At 45.1% G+C, this 26424-nt stretch overlaps 1 protein-coding gene across 2 annotated transcripts; it reads right to left on the reverse strand.

Annotated features, from left to right (window-relative positions):
• Window positions 1-6010: 6010 nt before the first annotated feature.
• vapb (VAMP (vesicle-associated membrane protein)-associated protein B and C) lies at window positions 6011-24583 on the reverse strand. Of its 2 annotated transcripts, none has more exons than XM_061219477.1 (6): window positions 24287-24583; window positions 18163-18315; window positions 9412-9515; window positions 8099-8179; window positions 7155-7334; window positions 6011-6308 (listed from the first exon to the last, which is right to left on the reverse strand). In XM_061219477.1, exons 1-6 carry the CDS (start codon window positions 24342-24344, stop codon window positions 6147-6149), a joined length of 738 nt encoding a protein of 245 aa, XP_061075461.1. In that variant the 5' UTR covers window positions 24345-24583; the 3' UTR covers window positions 6011-6146. The 2 variants fall into 2 exon arrangements, with proteins under 2 accessions (XP_061075461.1, XP_061075462.1); XM_061219478.1 differs by lacking the exon at window positions 24287-24583 and adding an exon at window positions 24114-24208.
• Between the last annotated feature and the right edge of the window lie 1841 nt (window positions 24584-26424).

The raw sequence follows: 26424 nt of genomic DNA on the forward strand, positions 1-26424 counted from the left end.
CTTCTGCCGACCCAGCAATAACAGACTCCTACACCCCTGCTGATGATGGCGGAGGACTGCCGGCGCGGGGGGAAGAGGGGAGATGCTTCTCCGTGGTCTGTGTGTGGTTTGGGCACACGGTGCAATCCAACTGGCGGGCCAGGGGCCAATCACGGGCCAAGAACTACAGCCCGACCTGCGTGTAATCAAGCCGGCGGCCGATCGCAGGAATCCACTACAAGAGCGGCAAAGTGAAATTAGTTTGCCGCGGTCACGTCAAGCAAAATGGCGAAAGAGACTCCCTGTCCTTTCTGAACTAGAGCAGCAGACATGGACGTCAGGCGCACTGTGGAGAGAGCAGGGTTGCCGTGGAGAGCGGGAAAGTGTTGAGATCGCATGGATGGTGAGCACAACTCACTCCAGTGCAGTCAGCTCAAGGAACCCTTCACATAGCAAGCATACAGAGACCAGCGGCCCGCCATCAGCTTGCCTTTAAGATCATGATCAGCTGTTGACAGAAGGGAATAGTTGGTCCACTGTCACTGGTAGGACCCATTTGCTAAATGCTGGTGTGCAGACGGCTGTTGCAAGTGGTGGTCTGACAGGCTCATGATGGGCTGAATAAGCAGGTAGCCTAATTTTAATTACCGCTTTACTGTATGCAGACCAAGGGCCGACACACCCCTTGATTGACATGAAGTCAGAAACCAGAGACGAGAGCTTAAGTCAGTCAGAAAATTGACACACTGACTACTTCTGTTTGGTTTTTGGAAATGAACCCCTGGAGACGCTCATATTTTGAAAATGACTTACAGAAAACGTGAAAAGAAAACACAACCGAGCTCAAGGAAGTGAAGAAGAAACTTCACTTTTTCCAAACCTCAAATATCTTTGTGGGTTTGTCTTATTAATTCCATGGTAAAGGCAGCGATTCAGCTCTGCTGTTGAATGCGGACGCGGCAACCAGGGAATTTTATCCCGTCTCTCATTCTTGAGACGATCAAGTAGCCTAAACGACGTCAGCATCAATGCGTTCATTCAGTGCGTTTATTATATTCCAACACCACATTAAAAACCTGACGTCAGGTTTTTTTTTCCACAATTCAGAGTAGACGACATATGTTTTCTGTAATTTCAACCTCTGTTAAGAAAATCCTATTATTTTTCTGTGCGTATATGAGGTACAGATGCCCTATAAAAAATAGCACGAACGCTACGTTATTTTTCTGGCTTGAGAAATACATGGCCGTTGAAAAAATTCACGGTTTTTAAATGCAGCGTTCACCCACAGACCTCTTGTATTCCTATACTGCTCAGTGCCAAAAGTGAGGCCCTCTTCAGAATGATCATCTGGAAAAATACACGCAAAAGCGCTGAAGCCGTCCTCAACTCCTCAGCAGAAACACTGCATCAGAATCAGCTATCGTTCACACATACTTAAAAAAACACACCCCTCAAAAATTCCAAAAGGAAAGTAAAAGACGCCTGCAAGCAATTTTGCCGCTTTGATACCGGCCTCAGTTATAATCAGAAATGACGCGTAAGAGTTGTGGAGGTAAGAGATGGGATTCGTGGAAAATATAATTTTACGATCTTGCTAAGAAAAGGTACGTTTGACCGGCTATGAGGGGTAGGCCTAATTACATTGTTGCATTGAATTATTGCCATTAAAATGGTGTCACTGAGCTCGGTCACTGACTCTCTCTCTCTCTCTCTCTCTCTCTCTCTCTCTCTCTCTCTCTCTCTCTCTCTCTCTCTCTCTCTCTCTCTCTCTCTCTCTTCCCAGCTGTGCCTCAAATGGTCTATGTCTTTCTGAGAGGCAGCAGAATTTTTTTTAAAGTTGAAGTATTAAATGTTTTTGACATAATATAAATCTCTTGGATGATAAAATCATGTTGCTGTGGAAAATATTTTAAAAATCTGATTTTATTCCTATTGAATGTCCTTTTAGTGTAGGTTTCAGCAGAGTAGAATCTTTTAAGACCAGACTCATGGACTATACCTAGGGCCATCAGCTCAAAACCGACAGCTTTTCACGCCTGCAGTGCTTTGTGCTGTAATAAAACGTTCCCTAAAAGATCAACAAATGTTTTCCAAAAAAATATATTGTCTCAAAGTGGATCAATCACTTCATGATTAAATGTATTGGTGAGCCAAGTACATTAGTCCGGTACTGGTACCAGACCATGCATTTGTGGTTCAAACCCATTATTACATTTGGAACAGAAACAGGGACCACTCCATACTTGGCTTTAGACAACAATTATAAACAATTTGAAGTGTAATGCCAGGATTAGTTGAGCTTGCACATGGCCTTAGATATGTTTATCGTTTAAGAATAGTACGTGGAGCCTGCCGACTGTAAGAGGGGGAGCAATATGGCGGCAAAGTTGAAAGAAACTTGCATATGGATGAACGCACGACCACGTACTCCGAACGTCTTCCAGCTCAGAAAACCCAACCAGGAATCCGCTTTACTGTGTGACAAGGCCCAGATCCGTCTAAACCTGAAGGAAGGGGAACGTGTCCAAAACAGGAAGAGACGAAACACTTGCGAGGGGAACCGTAGCTCTGGACTGCGGTGGAAGCGCTCAAGGCTGAAGAAGGGGCGAGAGAGTACTTGACAGCACTAAGTGAGAGAGTCTCTAAAGGGCTGGCTGAGAAACTCTCGTTCCTGTCAAACTGGGTGACGTGTCCGCTAGCCGCACCCTCCGGCAGAATTTCAACTTCGCTGTGAGAGGCCTAGCTTGACACAGACCACCTCAGGGTCCAGACCGAGGGCCAGAATGAGGTCTGCCTGGATTCAGGCAGCATCTGTCCCGTACTTTTACTTGCAAATGCATGCAGATGGGAGCGGTTGCTCCCCACAAACAAAGCTGGGCCATTCAACAGCTGCCCATCGTGAAGGGGGGAAATGCAACACGTGCAAATGCTGACTGAACCCAGGCCCTTCTCTTAATGTAACAAGGCCCATGCAAGTAATGGCTTTCATTAGCAGAGTACTATTAATTACATTGGGGTTTTTTTGAGCAATGTTTGATTATCTATACTTGTGAATCGCCATCGGTGTGTGTGTGTGTGTATGAATGGGTGAATGAATCGCCATCGGTGAGTGTGTGTATGAATGTTTAAAAAAATTAAAAAATTAAAAATTAAAAAATAATAAATGTCTGCTCACTGTTATGGGACCGGCGTAGTCCGATTAAATAAATGCCGTTATGTGTGACTTATTTAGCTTACGAGAATGGCAAAAGTTATTTTTATGATATATTGAACAGATCTAGGCATATGCTCGATATCAATATCCAGGCCTGAGGATGAAAATTAAAATATATAATTTTCTACAATGAACTGGGCCTCATTTATCAAATATTTTCAGAAATCCATGTGCAAATGTATGTGTGATCTGAAACGAACTAACAACGTTCTCCAGATTCACAAAAGACGGTTAGAGACAGCTTTTTTTCGTATCCACGTGTGTATGTTGATAAATACAAACTAATCGTAAATCAAAGGCACAAAATTTGTGATTAACATAAAGTGACGCCCCTAAAACACCATATATGGAATTTCGGCTTTTTAAAGAAAGTCGAAAAAAGAAAAAAGCTTCTCTGAAGTGGTGATTGAAGTTCTGTTAATGGAAGTACAAGCCAAAAACATACACCGATCTGCCATAACATTAAAACCACCTGCTCAATCCAGTTTTCACAATTAAAAAGGCTTTAAACTGTATAAACTTAATAGTGCATTTTTTTGGTTCTGCAACCACTACACTGCCCTACTAAATCTTTTCCCTCTAAATGTCCTGCACTTCTCCCTCAGGGTTCAGTCTCAATATCAGATTTTTGCTTTCGCCATCATCGGGGGGAATATCACATAATTCTGGTCCAGTCTGTCAGAATACAGGATAGTGTGTGTGTGGCGGAGTTCAGGCTGAGGGGTTCCCGTGTGAACGCCCGCCAGACAACACATTCATCATCTTGATATAGAAAGCACCATGACCGTGTAGTTCCCTTGGCTGGGGACAGCCATCCGTAGTTCAGTGGGCGGACCGCATTACCCACCAACCCCCACAAGTTCAAAAGTCATGTGACGAGATAAAATCAAACCACAAAGAAATAATGACACGAGAGGTCAATTTGGGGCTTTATTAACTTAATTTATTAAGATGCTACATAGTCCAACAAGGTTGGATTTTATACCATAGACTACTATACTAGGAATATTCATTTCTTAGATAGACTGTTATTTATTTATATACATACAAAACAGTTTCCCCGACTGCCATGGTTACATTGAGGGTCTGAAGCTCCCGTGTAGGTCTGTTTAGAGTCAACAGACCGATCCCACAATCCCCTTCAGCAGCACGTACTCTCTACACCTCACGCATACAGACTGTGTTCCTGCTGCCCCCCACCCCCCTCCCCCCACAATATCTGCAAGTTTTCAATTACAACAGTGAGATTAAATAACCGGTGTGCATGGTATTTCAGATATCCCCACTTAGTAAAAAACAAACAAACAAAACAAAACAAACAAAAAAAGACTAACAACAAAAACAAACAAAAGACCAAAACAAAGAGAAATGATACAAACCTAGTGATGAACTGGTCCCTGTTTGGAAGAGTATGTTTTGAGGGTTTCGGTCATGACTCAAACACTGAAAAGCCGACGCTGTCTGACCATGGCTGAATTGTACAGGAAATTTGGATTCATACAGAGCAGTAAAATGTTAAAAACTGAATGAATGTACTGGTTTGAATCCAATGAGAATCCGTACACATGGCTGAATTTCCAGCAGTGGGAGTGCGGTGGACTGGTTGTATGAGTAACTACCACGAGCAGAGCTGGAGGTGACGGGAGTTGCAGAATGGATGGCATGCGTGTTAGGCGTTATTTCTCCTCCCGATATATCATTAGGAAACTATGACACAGGAGGTAAACCGCCGGTATGCTCCGGTCAGAATGAAAGGGGAGATGGCTGCATGTTTAAGATGAACTGCAATTTTTTTTTCTTTCTGAAGAACAGGACAAAACCTGCATTCCAGACAGTCCTTGCAGTGTGGAGTTCTTAAACAACAGTATTGCACGTTTTCTGAGATACCAGCCCCCCCCCCCACCCCGAAAAGAGATTTTTCATGCAACCCTGGAACATTAAAACCATGTCCTTCCCTCTCTATCAAGGAGTAACTTACAAATATAGGTCGCAAGATGAGGTGTGTATTTCTGGGAATCGACCGTTTGCTTAAACTGTAACCCGATATAACCACTATAGTAGCTGTGTATAGCATGTAGCATGTAGTCATATAAAGATACATTGTCATTTTTGTTTGCAAAGTTTTAAAAACAAAACAGAAAATTGAAATTAAAAAACACAATGCAACTGTTCTGTGGAATCCTAAAAGGGGAAGCACTAAAATTAAAGTCACAAAAACAAGTTTTGAAAAGAAAATTAAAACAGCACCCCCCCCTTCTGCACGTGCTTTCATAAGCAGCTATTGCCACCTCAGATAAGACCATTGGCAGAGAAAGGAAAAGCAATGAAGACTGTCGCTTACATTTACCCACCTACAAGTCCTCTGACTCAGTCACCACAACATCCCCTACACTACAGCCACCACAGCCCAACCTGCTCCTAAGCAATTCTCATGATGATTCCACCTATTATTTATTTTTAAAGGACAGCAGCACCAGAAAGTAGTGTGAACACGCAATCGGCCAGTGGAGCTGCGGTGGACTTGAGACCGCACGTGGCTTTTAGCAGCCCGGCTTTAAAAAACGGCGACCGGTTAAAGCAACATTCACACGATGCTGGCCGGACGTCAGGATCGGTCAGATTAAACCTCTGCCGTCAGAAACGTCTTACAATGACCGAAGTCCTTTGATTACATTTTTCTTAATACACGTCCCCGTGTCTGTGTAATTCAGGGAGCAAGGGGCAGAATGACTATGTAATAGTTAAGAAGCAAGACCCGTGATTTTTTTTTTTCCTTTTTCATAATAATTTCATTAAATAATGGATTTTTCTTCTAATGTATTTTACATCCGTTAACGTCGCAGAACTACCCCAGTGATATGGCATTCTGCTCAAAATCTCCAGATCCGTTTTTTTTTTTGTTTTCGTTTCATTTCGTTTCACCCTGAAAGCATGCGGCGGACTCCGTCCTCTACAAGACGAGCTTCCCGATGATGACTCCGAAGATGAAGAAGAGCAGAATGAGGGCGAGCATGCGGGGGCTGGCACTCTCCTCCCGGGCTGCAGCGGAGGAGGGGGAGGAGTGCTGGGTGGACATGGCTGCCGTCTTCCTCATCCGGAGGCCATCTTCTTCCTGCGGGAGGGGAGGGGGGGAGGGGGTCAGCACAGGGGACACAACACCCTCCTCATGTATAAAATACCCCCCGCCCCCAGGGGAACACTTAACCAGTCCTGTCTCGGGGCTTAGGCCCTGGTTCTGCAGGTCTTTGATTTCATCTTTAAACCAGCAACAAATCAAAACCCAAGAAACCAGGTGAGGTAGGTGGTGTGGCTGTCCAGGACCAGGGCTGGGGACCCCAGCAGACCCTGTGGCTCTCCAGGACCAGGGTTGGGGACCCCAGCAGACCCTGTGGCTCTCCAGGACCAGGGCTGGGGACCCCAGCAGACCCTGTGGCCCTCCTGGACCAGGGCTGGGGACCCCAGCAGACCCTGTGGCTCTCCAGGACCAGGGCTGGGGACCCCAGCAGACCCTGTGGCTCTCCAGGACCAGGGCTGGGGACCCCAGCAGACCCTGTGGCTCTCCAGGACCAGGGCTGGGGACCCCAGCAGACCGTGTGGCTCTCCAGGACCAGGGCTGGGGACCCCAGCAGACCCTGTGGCTCTCCAGGACCAGGGTTGGGGACCCCAGCAGACCCTGTGGCTCTCCAGGACCAGGGCTGGGGACCCCAGCAGACCCTGTGGCCCTCCTGGACCAGGGCTGGGGACCCCAGCAGACCCTGTGGCTCTCCAGGACCAGGGCTGGGGACCCCAGCAGACCCTGTGGCTCTCCAGGACCAGGGCTGGGGACCCCAGCAGACCCTGTGGCTCACTTGGTGACCAATTACTCTAGAATGTTGCCTGGAACTATATAATTTCCAATAAGACTTTATATCAGGTCCAAGATTTTGTAAAGTGGGTTTATTGGGGGGGGGGGCCTTACCCTGATCTGTCTGTTCTCCTCCCGTAGTCGCTGAACCTCCATCTGCAACCTCTTGCACTCCTCCATGATCTTCTTCACCTCACTGTCGTCCAGCGAGGAGCCCATGGACTTCATGGACAGTGTGGAAGACTCGGACTTTAGGAGGCTGGAGGACAGGACTTTGTTGGAGTCCATGTCGTGCTGCGGGAAGATGAGCAACTGAGTGTGAATGACATGCACAGACCCTGCCCACCTCTGACTGTGAGTCACATTACATTACATTATTGGCATTTGGCAGAAGCTCTTATCCAGAGGGACGTACAGTTGATTAAACTAAGCAGGAGACAATCCTCCCCTGGAGCAATGCAGGGTTAAGGGCCTTGCTCAAGGCCCTTGCTGTGCGGATCTTATTGTGGCTACACCGGGATTAGAACCACCGACCTTGCGTGTCCCAGTCATTTACCTTAACCACTACACTACAGGCCGCTACAGGCTGACATAGTGACTCCGCCCACCTCTGGCTGCAAGTGACATGCAGTGACTCCCGCAGAGTGACCCCACCCAATCTACAGTCATGCTGTCTCCAAGGACACAGGGTACTATGTGCTTTTAAAACAAATGTCTGTGATAATCCAAAGAGGCAAGCTGTTTCTTATTCCACTCACGTTATGTGGAAATGACTCTCAGCAAAGGATAAAAAAGAAAAAAATTCTACACATACCAAATTAATAAACTACAACAGCCTGATGCTGTTTATGAAAACGGTTTGGGTCGCCCACGAGAGACGAGGGCCCAACAGCTGTGTGCAGTTTGCATAAAATAAGAACAATAATAAATTTTGTGCGAGAACTGAACGTGAGCCCAGAAAGGTTGGGCGGAGCGTGGCTGTGACCCAGGGTCACGGCACGGTGTCCCGGTGACGGGCGGCGAGGGAACGCTAGCGCCCGTGCAGAGGGCCGGCTCACCGCTTTATCGTTCTCCGCAGGCATCTCAAACATACACCTCAGCTTGGAATCCATCAGGTCCTCTGGCTTCGCTTCTTTCCACTGCACACAGAACAGAGAGCAGAAAGGGAGCAGAGCGGGAGAGGAAAGGGAGAGAGGGAGCAGAAAGGGAGCAGAGTGGGAGCAGAGCGGGAGAGCAGAAAGGGAGAGCGGGAGCGCAGAAAGGGAGAGCGGCAGAGCAGAAAGGGAGAGCGGCAGAGCAGAAAGGGAGAGCGGCAGAGCAGAAAGGGAGAGCGGGAGAGCAGAAAGGGAGAGCGGGAGCAGAAAGGGAGAGCGGGAGAGCAGAAAGGGAGAGCGGCAGAGCAGAAAGGGAGAGCGGCAGAGCAGAAAGGGAGAGCGGCAGAGCAGAAAGGGAGAGCGGGAGAGCAGAAAGGGAGAGCGGGAGAGCAGAAAGGGAGAGCGGGAGCGGAAAGGGAGAGTGGGAGCGGAAAGGGAGAGCAGGAGAGCAGAAGAGCAGAAAGGGAGAGCGGGAGAGCAGAAAGGGAGAGCGGGAGTGGAAAGGGAGAGCGGGAGTGGAAAGGGAGAGCGGGAGTGGAAAGGGAGAGCGGGAGTGGAAAGGGAGAGCGGGAGAGCGGAAAGGGAGAGGGATGGAGGAAGAGAGGGTTAAAGGAGCGGACCGATAGCCTGATGAAGTCATGCCCGATGGACTGCCTGGAAGAGCATCCTCATTCACAACTGTCATAACAGAACAAACATTCAAACATTGATATTCAAACGATGGGGGTTGGGAAAAGCCCAGCTACGGAGGGGAGAAAACTGCAGACAGCAGAGTGTCCATGATTTCAGTTTGTCATCTCCCCCCCTCTCCTTTCAGATACATGTACAAACATTGAAGAGAGCTGCCACATCACCAAAGTCCCAGAATAAAGAGTCATTCCTTTCCATCACTTAACGTCTCGATATGAGCTCTGGGCCAAAGCCTCATGGGATCCATAAACCTGTCAGTAACTAAGCTGGACACGGAGACGAGGGAGAAGGAGGGATTAATTAAAGCCATGTACAAAGAGAGAAAGAGGGAGGGAGAAAACCAAAAAGAGGACTCTGGCACTTAATGGCGGCAAAAAACGAGAGAAAAGGACTGGAAAGGGCGTGAGGCAGCAGCCAGACTTGCAGCCGCCTGATCGGCCCTTTGCCCTGACTACCAGGGCCCCTGCCTGACAGGGCCCCCTGCCTGACAGGGCCCCTGCCTGACAGGGCCCCTGCCTGACAGGACGGCGGCAGAAGCAAGGGGAACAGAGGGTGTGACATCACAGAGGTCCAGGGAGCGTGCTCACCACTCCCTCCATGTCCGTCATCTCGGGAGGAGCCAGCAGGGACTGCACCATGAACTTGTGTTTGCTCTTCTCACTGGGATCGTAGTCAAACGGCTGCAGCATAACTGCAAAAAAGCACAGACACAAACCGGGGGTTAGAAGCCATGTCACAGAACACAGTGTTCTGTACTTTGTCTTTGTGAACTTTGTCTGACCTGTTCTGATCAAATCATCAAGTTTTAACTGCCCAGGATTTCAGACCCATTCCTAATGGGTCAGGGAATTCCCCAGTTTTTGCCAGAATTGCCGCAATTTTTATGTCAAAATGTCCTTTTTTTATTTCAGGTTTTTCCCTAACTTCTCCCAATTTGGTTGGCAATTGTACCCTATCTATTCCAATTACCCCTGTTAGCGAGGATACACCATGTACAACCTGTCCTCCAGCTACCCCTGTTAGCGAGGATACACCGTGTACAACCTGTCCTCCAGCTACCCCTGTTAGCGAGGATACACCATGTACAACCTGTCCCCCGGCTTCCCCTGTTAGCGAGGATACACCGTGTACAACCTGGCCTCCAGCTACCCCTGTTAGCGAGGATACACCGTGTACAACCTGGCCTCCAGCTACCCCTGTTAGCGAGGATACACCGTGTACAACCTGTCCTCCAGCTACCCCTGTTAGCGAGGATACACCGTGTACAACCTGTCCTCCAGCTACCCCTGTTAGCGAGGATACACCGTGTACAACCTGGCCTCCAGCTACCCCTGTTAGCGAGGATACACCGTGTACAACCTGGCCTCCAGCTTCCCCTGTTAGCTCGTGACCATGATTCTTGGCGATTGGGGTATTGCATGTGGTGATCCTCCCCACCGAGTTCCTCCCGCCACCCTCAGAGCGGCGGCCCAATTATGCCGCTCCCACGGGCGCTGTCCAAACTCGGCATTTTGGCAGGACCGGGACGCGAACCCCGGTCCTCTGTGTGCAACTGCATCAAACTGATTCCTGCACCAAGGTCCGACACCTTAGCCGTGCTCCCCTAAAATGTCCATTTTGAAGTGCGGTGTGGAGCAACCGGTCTGTAAATGGTAAATTACAAAAGTCAGTTGATTGACAAATTCATTGGTCTTCATCAGAAAAGAAACCCAATGCCCCTTCCGCAAGAGAACATAAGCAATCTGGAATGTTCTGGTGGTCGCCATTTCTGCAACACCGCATTCTTTTTCAAGCTCAAAACAAAACAAAACGAAAAGCAGAGTCAAATCTTAAAACACACACCACAGAATGCACTACTGCAGCGCTAGATGCGTTTCTCGTGAGTTACCATTAGGTCCCAACCAAGAGTGACCAAACGCAACCTCAGCTTGATGAGGTGAAACACAAGATGACTGAACTGCAAGAGTTCAAGGCTGTACGTTGTAAAAACATGCCGCAAAACAGAAGGGAAAACCCCCCCCCCAAAAAAACAGGGGTTGTGATCAGAAACTGCCCTTACATTTTGATTTTGATTGAAAAACAAAGCCAAGAAAGGCAAAATGGTAACAGAATATCAACCACACAGTATAGGTGTAAGCAGACAGACAGAGTCCGGGCTGACAGAGTCCGGGCTGACAGAGGACAGAGGACAGAGGACAGAGTCCGGGCTGACAGAGGACAGAGTCCGGGCTGACAGAGGACAGAGTCCGGGCTGACAGAGGACAGAGTCCGGGCTGACAGAGGACAGAGTCCGGGCTGACAGAGGACAGAGTCCGGGCTGACAGAGGACAGAGGACAGAGTCCGGGCGTTTTATGCACTCAAACCATTTCTGATCTGCGAACAGGGCTGTGGACGGGCTCATAGGACGCAGGGACGCACACGCACACGCCCGTGTTTTTCCAATCTCGTGTACAGTGGGGCTCCATCGATTTAGATGATCAGTCATTTTAACACTCAAGAGATCTATACCATGTCTTTATAAAAAAACGAAAGATATTGAAAGCTATGGGCTTCGGTAATCGTGATTTATTCACAAAGTTAACTTAATTTCACAACTTCAACATTCAAATTTAGTGAAACTCTTATGCTTATTCAGGCAAGAATCTAAAGTGCAGCTATCCAATCAAGTGCCACTCACTTGCACAAATGTACCATATTATGCACCGCAGACAGATGTCTTCAGAGAGCTTTTAGTAAATTTGCATGCGGCTCGGATTAATTGAGCTGTTTGTTCGCAAAATTACCCATGAGTCGGGCGGACAGAGTGGGGGTCTGGAACATAGTCCAAGTAGCAACAGTCCTTCCTATTCAAAAGGGTTCAAATAATCATCGTCAAAGACGAGAAAGGAGGCAGTTTCTAAAAGATCAGCAGTCCATTTCTAGCTTTCTTGAACAAAGAATGCAGAGAATGCAATCATTGCGCTGGACTTGGACTCCATATTTTTGTCTTTTAAAATAAAATAAAAAAATTATAAACCAATATGCAGTACTGCATGGGATATAAAGCATCAAATCAGTTTATAATCTGTTTGTCTGTCTGTCTTGTTTTTGTTTTGAAATGGAGAAAAGCCTGTCCCTCCACCAGATGTACACATGTCGTTTGTGGACATGTGTGTCTCCCATTTAAGTATATACAAATAACATCAGAGATTAGATAAGATTAGCCATAGACACTGCTGTACACGTGTTGGAAAATTAAACTTATGTCAACAAATGTATTCTTTTTTTTAGTTTTTGTGCATATTTATCAGGGGTGCCAATAATTCTGGAGCCCACTGAAAGTCTCCAATTTAAGGATATACAACAAACAAACAAAAATTAGAGATTAGATAATAAAGGTAGTGTAGTTTATCTTAACACACACTTGGTCATATTATTCTGGACCTGTGTTACAGCACTGGTTGTAAAACCCTAACAAACTGTCAACTGATGAACTGAAACACAATACAGCCACGCACAGTATACCGAGCAGGATACAGCCACTAACGGCTCTGTAACTGCTGCTTTAACGTATGCTAATATTGCTAATGTCTCCCAAGTCCGGGCAAATTATCAACAGCCCTTCTCATTCCAGCCAGACCAAATACCATGAGCTACAATGTTTAACAAAATTTAGAGTTGTTGATGTTTTTTTTTGTTTCGCTTTTCTTTTTTCATTTGGCGTAAAAATCTAAAGTCAAACACGTTGCTTCTTAATACCGACCATATGGAGCTCGCAAGCAGATCTAACTTACCAATTAACATATGCTTAGAAAATCGTTTTGAAGCTTTATCCCAATTTTCTCTGTGCTTCACAAGGTGGAACACCACATAATAGAGTTATGATGTGTTGTGTGTTCAGAGATTCTCTTCTGCATACCACTACTGTAATGTGTGGTTATTTGCGTTACTGTCAGCTTCCTGTCAGCTTTGACCAGTCAGGCCATTCTCCTCTGATGGCTGCAGAACAGCTGCTCACTGAATTTATTTTGTTTATTGGACCATTTTTTGCAAACTCTAGAGACTACTGTGCATGAAATCGAAGAGAAGAAGAAAAAATGATCAAATGGGCCCTTGTCCTTATCTTTGTTGTGCAGGTAGCAGTTGAAATTGTATTTCCCTCTAGGGTCTTTCAGCGCACTTATCCCTGGTTATGTGTACGCACTTTGCACTTTGTTGTACGTTGCTCTGGATAAGAGTGTCTGCCAAATGCCATTAATGTAATGCAATGTAAAAAAATCCCAGTAGTTTATGAGATACTCAAACCACCCTGTCTGCCACCAACAATCATTCCACGGTCAAAGTCACTGAGATCACATTCCCCCCCCCCCCCCCCGTTCTGATGGCTCATGTGAACATTAACTGAATCTCCAGACCCGTATCTACATGATTGTATGCATTGCTGCCACAAAATTGGCTGATTACATAATCGCATGAATAAGTAGGTGTAATAAAATGTTCCTAATAAAGTGCTCGGTAAGTGAATGCTACTTTGTAAGACCTTTGCAGTGATCACTTAGCCAGCATGGGAAAAGAATCCCCCAAAAATGTATATTATTGTTTAAATCATGCTCATTTCCATTTTATGTTTGTCTATTGGTCCAGAGGGTCTGTGGAATGAATCAGAATTATTCAACTTGCATATCACCATGACGACCCCAAATTGATGGATCTTCTTGAATCCCCTTTGGGCAATTTTTCTTCAGGCTTCCAAACCCTGTTTCTCATTGTAACTTTTCTTAAATAAAAGCAGGTGCTCGCAAATATATTCTAAAACCCACCGCACAAAGCCAGCTGGCGTCATCCGATGCCATTCCAATGAACAAAGGGTATTTTAAAGCAGTTACAACGATTTAGTTTACATTGATAGGTTTCTTATGTCTGGCATTCGAATCTTGAGTCGAAAACGGGTGACGCAGGTCAAACCACTCCCGCCACTTTCTTAAAAAAAATAAAAAAATCGCATTGACATTCAAAGGCATTTTAAGATCAGTGGAGAATGTGTGAGTGATTTCAGAAACGCGCCGCAAGCTTTCATTAAAAACAGTTGACCTCTTCATTCTGAAGCAGCCGTGCCCACTCTCAGATGTGGCTACCGGGGTTAGCTCGCATATGGCACGTGCCAGTACTCGGCTGGGGGGAAATAAACCACCTCGCCGCATTTCTGCACGCGCGTGCTGTAATCACAATCAGCGCGGGCAAAACTAAAGACAGATTAAATCTGCAGTAGTACGTCTCAATATTCATCGCGGCACACAGTAGACAGGGTGGGAAACCGCTCCACAACACAAGCCAGAAATATAGAAACACAGAAAAATACTTAAACAGGATTTGGATATTTAAAAAAAATAAAAAAAAAAACAATGGAAAGCGACTTTGACATTTTCCAAACACACTGTGTAACTACATCGATGTTCGATTAAACATACAATTACATTTCCACACATACGGGTAGTCCAGCACACAACAACATTAAACCAAACGTAAATAAATACCGTTAAATCTTTGTAAAATTAGATGTGAACTGTCCAACCCTTAACGGTTGTCGGTTAAATTACTCGATTTAAAAAGGCAGTGCAGTCAGAAGATCAGACTTCACCGGCTGCAATTAATTAGCTCCCGAGAGGTGGGGCAAATTACAGCATTAATTACCCACCCGACCTCAAAAGACCTCAGCAACTGGTGGCAATTTCACGCAGGAGACAAGACAGCACGAATACAGAAATTCAACTTGAGGTGTATTTATCAGAGCTTAGCGGATAGATCACAGCTAAAATAATATCGGGGGGGGCGGAGGGGAGGGTTATCCCAAATACATGACTACCCCTTATGTAGTCCTTTATTTCTATGGAAATTGGACAAGAGTGGACTGTTTATTTTCACACCGCGGCCCAAAAGCCAAGCTGGCAGGTACAGGAGCCGGTGGTCGACGCTAAAAGAGTAAGCGAACACAGAGCAGAAAACTGTTGTTCCAGCGCCCCCTGGAGGCTTTTTTTGTTGGATATTCTGTGTTTTTTGTGAACATTTTTTGAATCACTTTTTCTGAAAATTTGTTTTCCATTCATTTGGATGTCTTTGTTCCTTTTGGTTTAAGTGTGTGTTTAAATAATTTGTGTTATTGAGTGTGTTTTAAAAAAGGAAAAATATTTAAAATTGTTAAAAGAAATTTAAAAACCAATAAAACTACCCTGGAGGCTGAAACACTCAACTAGTTTGCACTGCTCTCCACATTTAAATCAGTAATGTCTAAGCAGGTATTTTCCCATTAACAGCTGGGGGTAAAAATACCTGCAATGACATCACTGATTGGGTGTGGCCAGCAGTGAAATCAGGTTGAAAATTTTAACCCATAGACTGACTCTTTAATGTGTACCTTTAGCAAGCAAACCACAGTTGCCAGGCTGGCCATTTTAAACTTAAAATCTGTGAAATTATTCCATAAAATTGGAGCTATTGGCTATTGCACATTGCATTGGTCCTTGCCTTCCACCACTTGGGCCTGCAAGCAGGGTCTTAGCAGAGCAATAATATTGTATTGACCTCTTTTCATCAAAGGGGAAGTACGGAGCTGACTACAGCTGTTCAGTAAACTCATTTTACGGACGTGTCATCAATTAACTGCTTTTTTAATGGAATCCAACTTCCCAAACAACAAAATGACATGGCTAAATTCAATTATATGGAGCTGAAGACATGAAGATTTTTAAAATTAATTCAGACTGACTTGGTATTCTCAAACAATTTCTTCCTGGAATCCAGATTCTTGTTTAAAACTATGCATGGAGGCCAATCATTTTCCATATTCCATATTTATTTTTCCACATTCTGTATTTACAGTGTATAATGAGATGAGCATAAACTTGGTAATGGGTTTGCAGAATGATGAAACTGATATCGGTAAATGCTAACAGACGTTGACTCCCACGTTCCTTCCACTTCCTGTTTTCCTAAACGACAGGAGGCTTCGGTTAACTGACAGGAATTTCCACCGATGTATTCTCTCATGAGAAGGCCCAGAATGTGCAATGTTTCGGGTTTAGTGGAAGAGAGACCACACATTCACAGTTAAGATTAGGGAGCTGACCATTTGGTTGGTCTACTGCAATACCTGCGCTATTACTTAGCATTCTCTGACCAGAGGGAGGCAGGCAAACTCCATGCTGAAGCAGAAGTGGACACAGTCACAAGTTTAAAAAAAAACTGTTTTCCGCACTGTCCTACATTAGACCCAATACCCCCCAGTTTTAGGGGGGGGGGGGGGTTGTGAACACAATCGAACATGACGCTAGCTGTGCTAACGTGCTAACGGAGCGCTTGCCATGCCGGCTTCACATAGCAGTGCTGTCAGGGCCGGGGGGGGGGGGGGGCAGGAAGGGAGGAACAACACAAGAGCCATCAAAGGAAAGACCTTCAGGCACTGGTCCAGGCTTTACACGGCAGGCTTTACATGGCTTCAGCTGTGCTGTGCTGCCCTGCCTTTCACTGGAGCTCAGGGGGCAGGTGGGCCTGTAAACTGAGACCCCTGCAGAACCAGTCCCCCTCCCATCTCACGACTGAACCAGCCTCTCCCATCTCAGATAACTTCTCAAATGAATACCTCAGAAGAAGATTGTCCATGTTTTCTGTGATAAAAGCGAATGCTGGTTTCAGAAACATGCAGATACAACTGCTTTCTGGGAAATATCCCACACGACAGCATAGTTCACTTCCTGCATGCTCTGAGCAAGTGAATTCAAGGACAGTGCTCCCCAGATGAGTGCAGATATAATTTGTTTTACTAACTCTTAAAACCATCTCTTCAGATGTCAAAATTTTGTTTGTTTTAGGTTTGCAGTGTAGACATTTATATTGGGCCTGTGGGTTCCCAAAAATGTAAACTTTCCTTCAGACTCAGATTTTATTGAGGAAATTTATTTTAAAGTAAAGTGGAAGTAAAGGTTTTTCCTTGGGGTCATCCTGAATCCTGCAAGTAACCCTGATTTGAAATCCCTTCATGGATTAGTGAGAAGCCAGGAGCCAGCATTACTACAGAGAAAGCAATCTGAGCGGACAGCTCCAAACTGGCTGATAGTCAGGTCCCCTGTTGGGGCCTGCAGGTGGCTCAATGTAAAATGATGTCATCCAATTTGCTCAGGAAGGACTGTGGGAGGATTTCCAGAAGTTTCCAAGATTTATATTTCTCAAGACAATATTTGGCTAGAATGTTCTGAAGACACAAAAAACCTTAACCCCCCCCCCCACTTTTTAATGTCGTAGCTGTACCCCCCGAAAGCGGTGTAACCACACTGTGCATTATACGGCCCTGTCATAAATAAGGGCAGGCCTAGCAACAAAGCCGGAGAGCTGAAAACTGGAACATTCTGTGTGTGTGTGTGTGTGTGTGTGTGTTTGTGCATGTGTGTGCCCTGTATGGTTCCTGCAGTTGTTCTGCATTGGACCTGGAGAGGGAGCCAGGCGGAGGCTGGCAGGGCTTAGAGCCCGGGAACCAACCCCCGGAGAGCCGCCTGACATCAAACTCGGGCGATGTAAGACGAGTTACACAGGAGGCCAACGCCACTCAGGGGCCGAGCCAAGAAACAAGACATCCCGCCCCAAACAGCCTCAGGGCACAGCCGACACAGCCACAGCCCCCCCGACATGGGCTGAATCTGCCATGGGCTGAATCTGTATGGGCTGAATCTGACATGGGCTGAATCTGACATGGGCTGAATCTGACATGGGCTGAATCTGACATGGGCTGAATCTGACATGGGCTGAATCTGCATGGGCTGAATCTGACATGGGCTGAATCTGACATGGGCTGAATCTGACATGGGCTGAATCTGTATGTCCTGACTCATCAGGAAGAATACCAAGCAATCATACCGACAGTATTATTTGACAAATTTGACATATTCACCTCAGCACTGTTCCTCAATGCTTCCATCCATCATATTTCAGTACCAGCACTAAGTTAACAGAATTATTTACTACTACTACTTTTTTTACAACTACTGAACAGATAATAGTATATAACCTGTGGCTAGTCCTTCATGTAATTGTAATTTCAAAATCAAAACTTAATTTACAAGCCCAAAAGTACTAATTTCCGACGTTTGTGTTTTTGTATTGCAGAGGCATCCTAAAATGTGAAAATGGTAATGATGCTGGTCATGCTGTACTGGTCCAACAACCCCACAGCGGGGTCGATCAATGCTTAACCTGACTCATACGTGCCATTACTGGCTAGCAACATTCCCAGACCAGTGAATAAAGACGCGACATCGCTGAAGTACTAGCACAACTCAAGAGCGAAATGAACCGAAGCGGTCGGACCTACCGGAGACATTGATTGAGGTTCCCGCGTCGATGACGCCACTGTTCGGCCGCACGCAGTACCGGCGTGGAGCGGTCGTCTTCACTTTAAAACACACGTTCCTGTCGGTCGGGTTGGCCAGCTTCAGGGTGGTCGTGACGACATCTGTGAACGGACCTGCAAGGAAACGTGGGAGGCTGGGTCAATCCCAAAACTTCTGAGAGCTTCCAAAACGGCGGGGAAGGGGGAAAATGGTTGAAAAAGGGGTCTGAAATTAGGCTACTGTCGATATTACGACTGTTGTGTGGAGGCCGGGCAAACTTATGTGAATAAGCGATTACCTAACTAGATTAGCACACAGAAGACCATAAAATAGATGTCTGTTTTGAGCTTCACCTCCAGCGGTAATAGCTAGGCTACTCTAATTGTGTAAGGACAGCAACCTGCCCGGGAACCAACTTGTTCAAGCACCAAGAAAAATCCAAAAAAGCAAATTCATTCATTATTATTCATAAAAATGCAAAGCATTTGATTTACTTTGCATTTTGACTAATCTTATCTTTCCACAAAATCATGCTTCTGATTTGCATTACCAGGGTTGCTCAACCCTGATTCCTGGAGATTTCATTCCAAAACCAACAGAGCACACCTCATTCACACAGCTAGAGATGCCATTATCTGTGCCAAATTAGGGCAATGAAGACCTACAGGACAGTTGATCTCCAGGAACAGGGATGGGGACTGGCAGCCCGGGTGTAAACAAAACACCAGCTGGGAGCATTTTAACTAATGCAAAATAAATTATTTCTTGCAGTGTTATAATACAAAATTGTTCATAATATATTATTGCTCATAATATATTACATATTGTAGCAAAACAAGAAACTGTTAAATCTATTACATTTTTCACAGTCTGTTATCAAGCCATCAAGGTGTCGGCAACATTTAATAAAAACCTAGCTTAGTATTCATTTATTTTGTAAAATACCAACTACTAGTAGTCTCCATTCTCCCCTTAAAATACTGGGCTCTTTAAATTAGGCAGTTATCTACAGTTAAATTGATAGGGTACCACCTAACACATTTCAAACCACTTTACATTACCCCAGGGCTAACCAACAGATTAAGATATCCTCTTAACTGTCTTGAGAGCTCACAACAAGAAATCAATATTCACCTTGCTCTGAAGCAGGGCTAAGACAGCCTCAAACTATTTTAGATTTGCAATCAAATTATTTGCATGTAGTTAAATGGTAGATTCTCAGCTTTTATGGTATTTTTACACATTTTGCTTTAACCAGATGCTACTGGAGCACTGTTTATACACAGTCTCCATATTTCTGGGCACCATAATGCATGGGACAAAAGGCTTCACAGGTGTGTTCCCTTCCCCAGTACCGGTATTAGCAAAAGTTTTTCAAAGCCAAAACCGGAAATTTGACGGACAAAGTCGCCCACCTGACCTGAATTCAATAGTACTATCCCCACACCACCCTCCCACCCACCCACAAACATGGCTGCAGTACAGGTCTGGCAGAGCAGCAGCAGAGAAGATACTCAGCTCCAGGGGATGTCTATGGGTCACTGATTTCAAGCAGTCACCGCATACAAAGGAAATGCGACAAAGAGCATAACACCTTGCCCAGGGACTAACGGAGGAGAAGCACATTAGGACTGGAACGCCTGTATATTGTATGGAACGCCTGTATATTGTATGGAACGGCTGTATATTGTATGGAACGCCTGTATATTGTATGGAACGGCTGTATATTGTATGGAACGGCTGTATATTGTATGGAACGGCTGTAGATTGTATGGAACGGCTGTAGATTGTATGGAACGGCTGTATATTGCTGCATAACGTTATGGACGACTGCACAGAGCTGTGCAGATGAGAACATTCTCGCTGTATACACCGAGCTTGCTGTTACTTACTGAATAGCAAAATAGACCACGTAATTCAACTATCAATATCTATAACTAAATATGGAATAAATATCTTCATTTATTGTTTATATATTGTTTAATGCTACGCATAGCACCCCAGTTGCTATTTACGCCATGATAAAATCGCTTCATTCTGTTTCATTGCAAACTCTTTTACCTAGCAGTGGACAGCAACTTTCTTATGGTAACAATGGCACGGACAATTGTAAAATTGGGACGGATGGCTCAGAGTATACAGTGAGAATGTTCTCATCTGCACAGGTCCGCGCAGTCATCCATTTAATTTTGCAGCAATAGACAGCCCGTTTGAGTTGTATCATTGCTTTCCACCGCTTTTTGGAAGCATTTGGAATACCGGTGCGTATAATACGGCTGTACATTCGTGCAGAAACACCCGAGAAGCGACGGGGTGTGTTGCTCTTCAGTGGTCATCTGCGGCCTGTCAGAGGCACCCATGACGCCGTTCTGGAGAACCCGACCCTACTTATTATGTGAGACCAATTAAATAATTAAAGGGCGCTGACAAAGAAGACCTGCTACTGCTTCATACCACTACTGTTTACAGCCAATGAGAACGGCTGCCAGGCGGTAAATACGCAAGCACAACACAATGACACAATATTGACACAGCGTTAAAATGATTGCCTTTCCTCTTCAACTTAGATACATAGGTTTTTCTCCTGTAACACAGATAGTCATATTGAGAATAAGTAATCTTCATGCTCAATGTAGAGAATAAAACAAATGTTCTGCTTGCTTGTGTACAACTGTGAAGGTGAGCGAAATGATACGTTTTTCAGTGCATCGCTCTGCTTTCGTAGGAGGAGCAGATGGGATTAAGGGACAGCGAATTAGAAAGCATGTTTCCTGCAGGCCCATCTCCCTGGTCTCTGTGTCCATCAATTCTGTTAAGTTCCTTGGATAGCAGCGTTTTAATCAATACTACAGCCCTAGCAAAACAAAAAAAAAAAACTTAAAGGAGCTTTGCTTTTTGCAAGGCAGTACATCTGTATTAAATGAGGGGGGGGGGGGGGGTGGTGACCACGCGAGGGCATGGTCACTGAAGGCATTGAAGGACTGACTCATACATTTTAACAACTTTACAGAATTACTTCAAAAAGCACTTAAAATGCACGGAATCATAGGGCACGGGGACTACAAACATTATCTTCGGTTGTCCTGTATATATATATTCCTGACAAACACTGTCCTTGAAAGGCAAGTGGACCTTCAGAGAGCCTCTTTTGGGCTCTTGGGACACTAAATGTGCAAAGCTAGATTCAGCAATAGTGCTGGATCAAATGTCACAGCCCACCCACTCAATAGACGAGGAGCTCCAATTTAGCACGTCTGTTCTATATATAGACCTGTTCACAACAATGTAGCAGACTGCGTCTCCACGAGAAATAACAACCCATAAGGTTCACCATCTTAATGACAGCGGAAGCTGCCTCAAACTAAAAAAAAAAAAAAGCATTATAAATTGGTTTCTTCAGGCTGCTTTCCAATTACTCACTTGCAAGGAGAGCTCTTCTGAATTCCACCTACGCTTTGCCACTGTACAAACTGACAGAAGCTACGGTTGTGTGAAAAAGACGACGGCGAGAATAAGAAACTGTGCTGCATCGTGCGTGGTGTAAAAACCAGCCAATAGGGAAAGCTTAGGGTGCCTGACAGCAGAACAGCAGCAGCCAATCAGACTGCTCAGCCAGGTTCACAGTTCCGCCCGGAGTCTTACGCGCGGGGTTAAGCTAGCGGGTGGCCACAACTCCATCAGAGATGCTGCTGTAAGTGTGGCCGGCTCCTGATTGGTGAGAAGCCGAGCCAATCCGCACAGAGGAACGGCACATCGTTTTAATAGCTGCTGCTGATGATATGGTCACAAAAGCCACCAGGAAATATAGAAAACAATGACTATTCTAGATATAGTTTCACCTTGCAGTGACTATGGCGACACCCTCCCTGAGCCTTTAGCACAACAGTGACACCATCACCCTGGTGCCTGTCCGAGGGTTGCCATCACAACACCGACCGCATCACCCTGGTGCCTGTCCGAGGGTTGCCATCACAACACCGACCCCGTCACCCTGGTGCCTGTCTGAGGGTTGCCATCACAACACCGACCCCGTCACCCTGGTGCCTGTCTGAGGGTTGCCATCACAACACCGACCCCGTCACCCTGGTGCCTGTCTGAGGGTTGCCATCACAACACCGACCCCGTCACCCTGGTGCCTGTCTGAGGGTTGCCATCACAACAGTGGAAGTGGAAGAATAGCATCCTACAAATGTGCATCCAAGGGTGCAAGTTGTCCGTGGCCAAATAATAATAATAATAATTTTCTTTTAAAAATAATTCCGACTTAAAAGTGAGCTCCTTAATGACCTTCACACACCACAAATTGCAAGGCTTGTATATATATATACATACCCCTGTAAAAACAGTTATACCAGTTTGCATGAGACAGTAAACATACACACAATAATCTCAGAATCAATGTAAACCTGATACAGGATAGTGTTTAAATTTAGCATAATTCTGACTCTCCCTGTAGATATGTTTGCATATGCCAGTCTTATTTTCTTCAGTCTTCTATTATGGTGAAAAGGAATATATTAATATTTTAAACTTAACCAAAATATGTGACACTAAAAACAATAGAGCCCCCCTTACAATCTGTTACAGTGAAAGTTCTCCAGAATGTGTGCCAACGAGGCAACTGTTCCTAAACATCAGTATTTCAGCCAAGCTCATCCTAGTCAAACAGAAATGCTGATTCTGGGGTCCCAGCAAGAGTTGTATGTGTTTTAGCCAAAATAAAGTTGCTATCGGGACCCAGAACTCCTTGGACCCACTTCAGTACATTTTCAGTACCCCCGGCCAGACACACTGTGTCCATACACCATGCTGTGGCAGCTAATTACATGGGAATGGCACCTGCAAAGTCAAATGTAGCAGCATGTTTGCCAACATTCATACACTGTCAGCAAACTTGGATCACACTCGAGGGCAAACGTTTTAGTCAGATGGCGGGGTCGATTTTTTTAGGAAGTTGGCAGTCCAACCAAACAAAGATAGGTATACGCTATCCAACTCGCTTAATGTTGTTTGGATCCGTTTGTTAGCTTGATAGGACTGCTCTAAAGCCAACTAACGTTATAAGCGGTTAACAATTACCGTTGCAATTAGAAATATAGTCACACATTTGTTATACAATTGATAACAAGCTAGCTATAAATAAGTAGAAATTGCACTTCACTAGCTAATGCATCCAAGTAGTGCAATCTGTCAATCTTAATTTAGTTAACGTTGGCTAGTCGATTACTCTATGTCAAAACCAAGCCTTTTTGCGATTAACATCAATGAGCTAACTAGCAGACCATGCCACAATGCAGTTACTACTGTTAGGTATCCCGTAGTTACACGCACTAGATAAAGGCTGTGCATGAAAAACAGCCATGTGGTGTACCAATGCCAGGCATGGCTCGTTGAATAACCCATCCCAGGTGACGTATCTAACTGGTTGTCCTCCACCTGTTCCCCAATAAACAATTCATTTTGTTGTCCGTGAAAATATCTTGATGTCTACATGGAGTAGAAAGCTAGCTCTTGGTAGTCATATTTTGGACATATTTGGACCATATTTTGCAATAGCGCCGCTACGGTTTCAGGATCCGTTGAATTAGCCAATGCAGCAGCAAGGTTAAAATGCGTAGCATTAGCTACCAACCAAGCCTGCGAGATATACGAATTCGGGCTTGAAATTGCCCACGCCAACATGAGATGCAATTACCTAAAAATCCATGATCACACTTCATTTAGTCCAATCTTAACTAAACATGCAAAGGAATCGGCATCGCTAGCTAATGCAAATAGCTAAGCCAGTCAGTCAAACACAACATTGCACGAATGACTAGGCCTAGTTCCAGGCTGGCTGGCTAGGTAGCTAGCCCACGGATAAGCTGTCAAACAATACCCCTGGAAACACTGACTTCCTTTGCATTTCGTTTAATGTGAAGGACACACTAACTTGCACAACAGCTCTCCTCATTCATGTACCATTATCGACCCCTCCCCATCCCAATGTCGAAATATGGCTGCTACCTAAGCCCCCTCCCTCCCGAGTTTCGATGCACATTCGGTGGCTAGCTAAGGCACGGCGCACTCGCAGCTCAGACGGAACTAAGGGCCCTCCCCTCTTACCTCGGAATTTCAGTTCGTGCTGTGGCTCTAGAAGCAGGACCTGTTCTTGCCTGGCCATCTCCCAGCGGTTTCCGAGGGCAATTTCTACCGAAATGCGTTTCTGTTGCAGCGATGACACTGGTATGAATGTTACGCTTGTTATTATGGTAATTAGCTCCGATTATTCCGTCTCCTGGTCACTGCAAATAACAGGAGGGCGACTCCGGGCGACGGGCGGCTGTGATGATGCAGCAGGAAGGCGGTGAGAGAGAGGCTCCGATGACGTCACGGCTCCGCATTAACCACTGAACGAGAGGCGAAGTGGGAGGACAGATTTTCTGTGGAGGGGGGAGTGGGGGTTTGTAGGTTTGTAGGTTTGTACAGAAGCACAGGGCACAAGGTGTGTGATCAGTCACCCATACGCAGCCCCCAGTCCCCATTGAAGGTGGTTTGCTGCTACTGCTCTCTATTGCATTCACTAGAAAACACATCCATTACGAATTTAGCAAGTACACTAGTATACTAGTCTAGTATACGAATCCTGTGAAAGCAGATTTGATGAGCAAAATCGTGAGATCCAGGCATGTGCGTATACAGTCCCTTCTTAGAACAACAAGGTTCATTATTTTGTTGTTGCTCTAGGCTGAATTGACAATTGACTGATGTGACAAGATGTACATGAGATGACAGATCCGAATTTCAGATTTTATTTCCTGGTTTTTATATAGATTAGTTAAAAAACTTAGAACATATCACCTTTTTTATCAGACCACCCAATTTTTAGGTGAGCAAAAGTATTGGAACATGTGACTGACAGGGGCTTCAGATGTGTCCTGTTAGATTGACTGGTTAAACAACAAATAGTTCTGAATGTCTCCTCTAGGTTTTAGCCTTGGGGTTTGCCTGTGAAGACTGCATTTGTGTTTTGAAAAAGATAAACCAACATGAAAACCAGAGTTGTCTTTGGGAGAAAAGCATGCCATTTTGAAGCTTAGGAAATCGAAGCCATTGCACAAGCATTGAGGACAGCTTGGAAAACTCAGAATGTCCTGAAAAATAAAGAAACCACTGGCACACTGAGCAACAGACATTAACAGGTCGACCAAGGAAAACAACAGCAGTTGATGACAGAAACATTGTGAGAGCTGTGAAGAAAAAAAACAATCTCAACCGTTCGAAGAAGACTTATAGAGCAGCAATATAGAGGCTATACCACAAGATACAAACCAGTACAGAGTACAGAGATGAGCCACAAATGTTCTGGAACTAAGTTTTATGGACTGATGAGACCAAGATTAACCTCTACCAAAATTATGGAAAGGCTAAAGTGTGGCGAAAGAAGGGATCTGCTCATGATCCAAAACATACAAGCTCATCTGTGAAGCACGGTGGAGGAAGTGTCATGGCTTGGGCTTGCATAGCTGCTTCTGGAGTGGGCTCACCAATCTTTATTGATGATGTAACTCATGATGGTAGCAGCAGGATGAATTCAGAAGTCTACAAAAACATTCTGTCTGCCAATTTACAGAGAAATGTCTCCAAACTAATTGGGAGGAACCTCATAATACAGAAAGACAATGACCCAACACACCGCCAACACAACAAAGGACGAGAAAATGAGAAAAGTGGAAGGTTTTAGACGGGCCAAGTCAATCACCAGACCTTAACCCAATTGAGCAAGCATTTCACCTCCTGAAGAGGAGAATGAAAGGGAAAACCCCCCAAAACAAATGAGAGGCTTGATGCAGTTAATGCAAGCAAGGGATATGCTACTAAATATTAAGAGTTATTTACTTTCATTTACTTAAATACTCTCTGTTCCAATGCTTTTGCTCACCTAAAAAATGGGTAGTCTGATACCAAAGGTGCTATGTTAAATAGTTTAACACATCTTGGTGTAAATACCAGGAAATAAAAGCTGAAATCTGAACTCTTGTCTTATGTTCATCTTTTCATCACAACCCCAAGTGTATTGCAAAGGAATTGGCCTTGCTTTTCCAATAATTTTGGAGGGGACTCCAAATAAATATTACATTAAAACATATGTATGAATCTTTTATGCATGTTTTACATATAATTTATTTTATGATCAGTTTTTACAGTTCTGTGAAAGCATGTCTTGTCATGTGGTAGAAAAGGGTATTCCTGCAAGCTTTATG

This window comes from Conger conger, chromosome 14 (genome assembly GCF_963514075.1).
Source record: "Conger conger chromosome 14, fConCon1.1, whole genome shotgun sequence".
Taxonomy (NCBI): domain Eukaryota; kingdom Metazoa; phylum Chordata; class Actinopteri; order Anguilliformes; family Congridae; genus Conger; species Conger conger.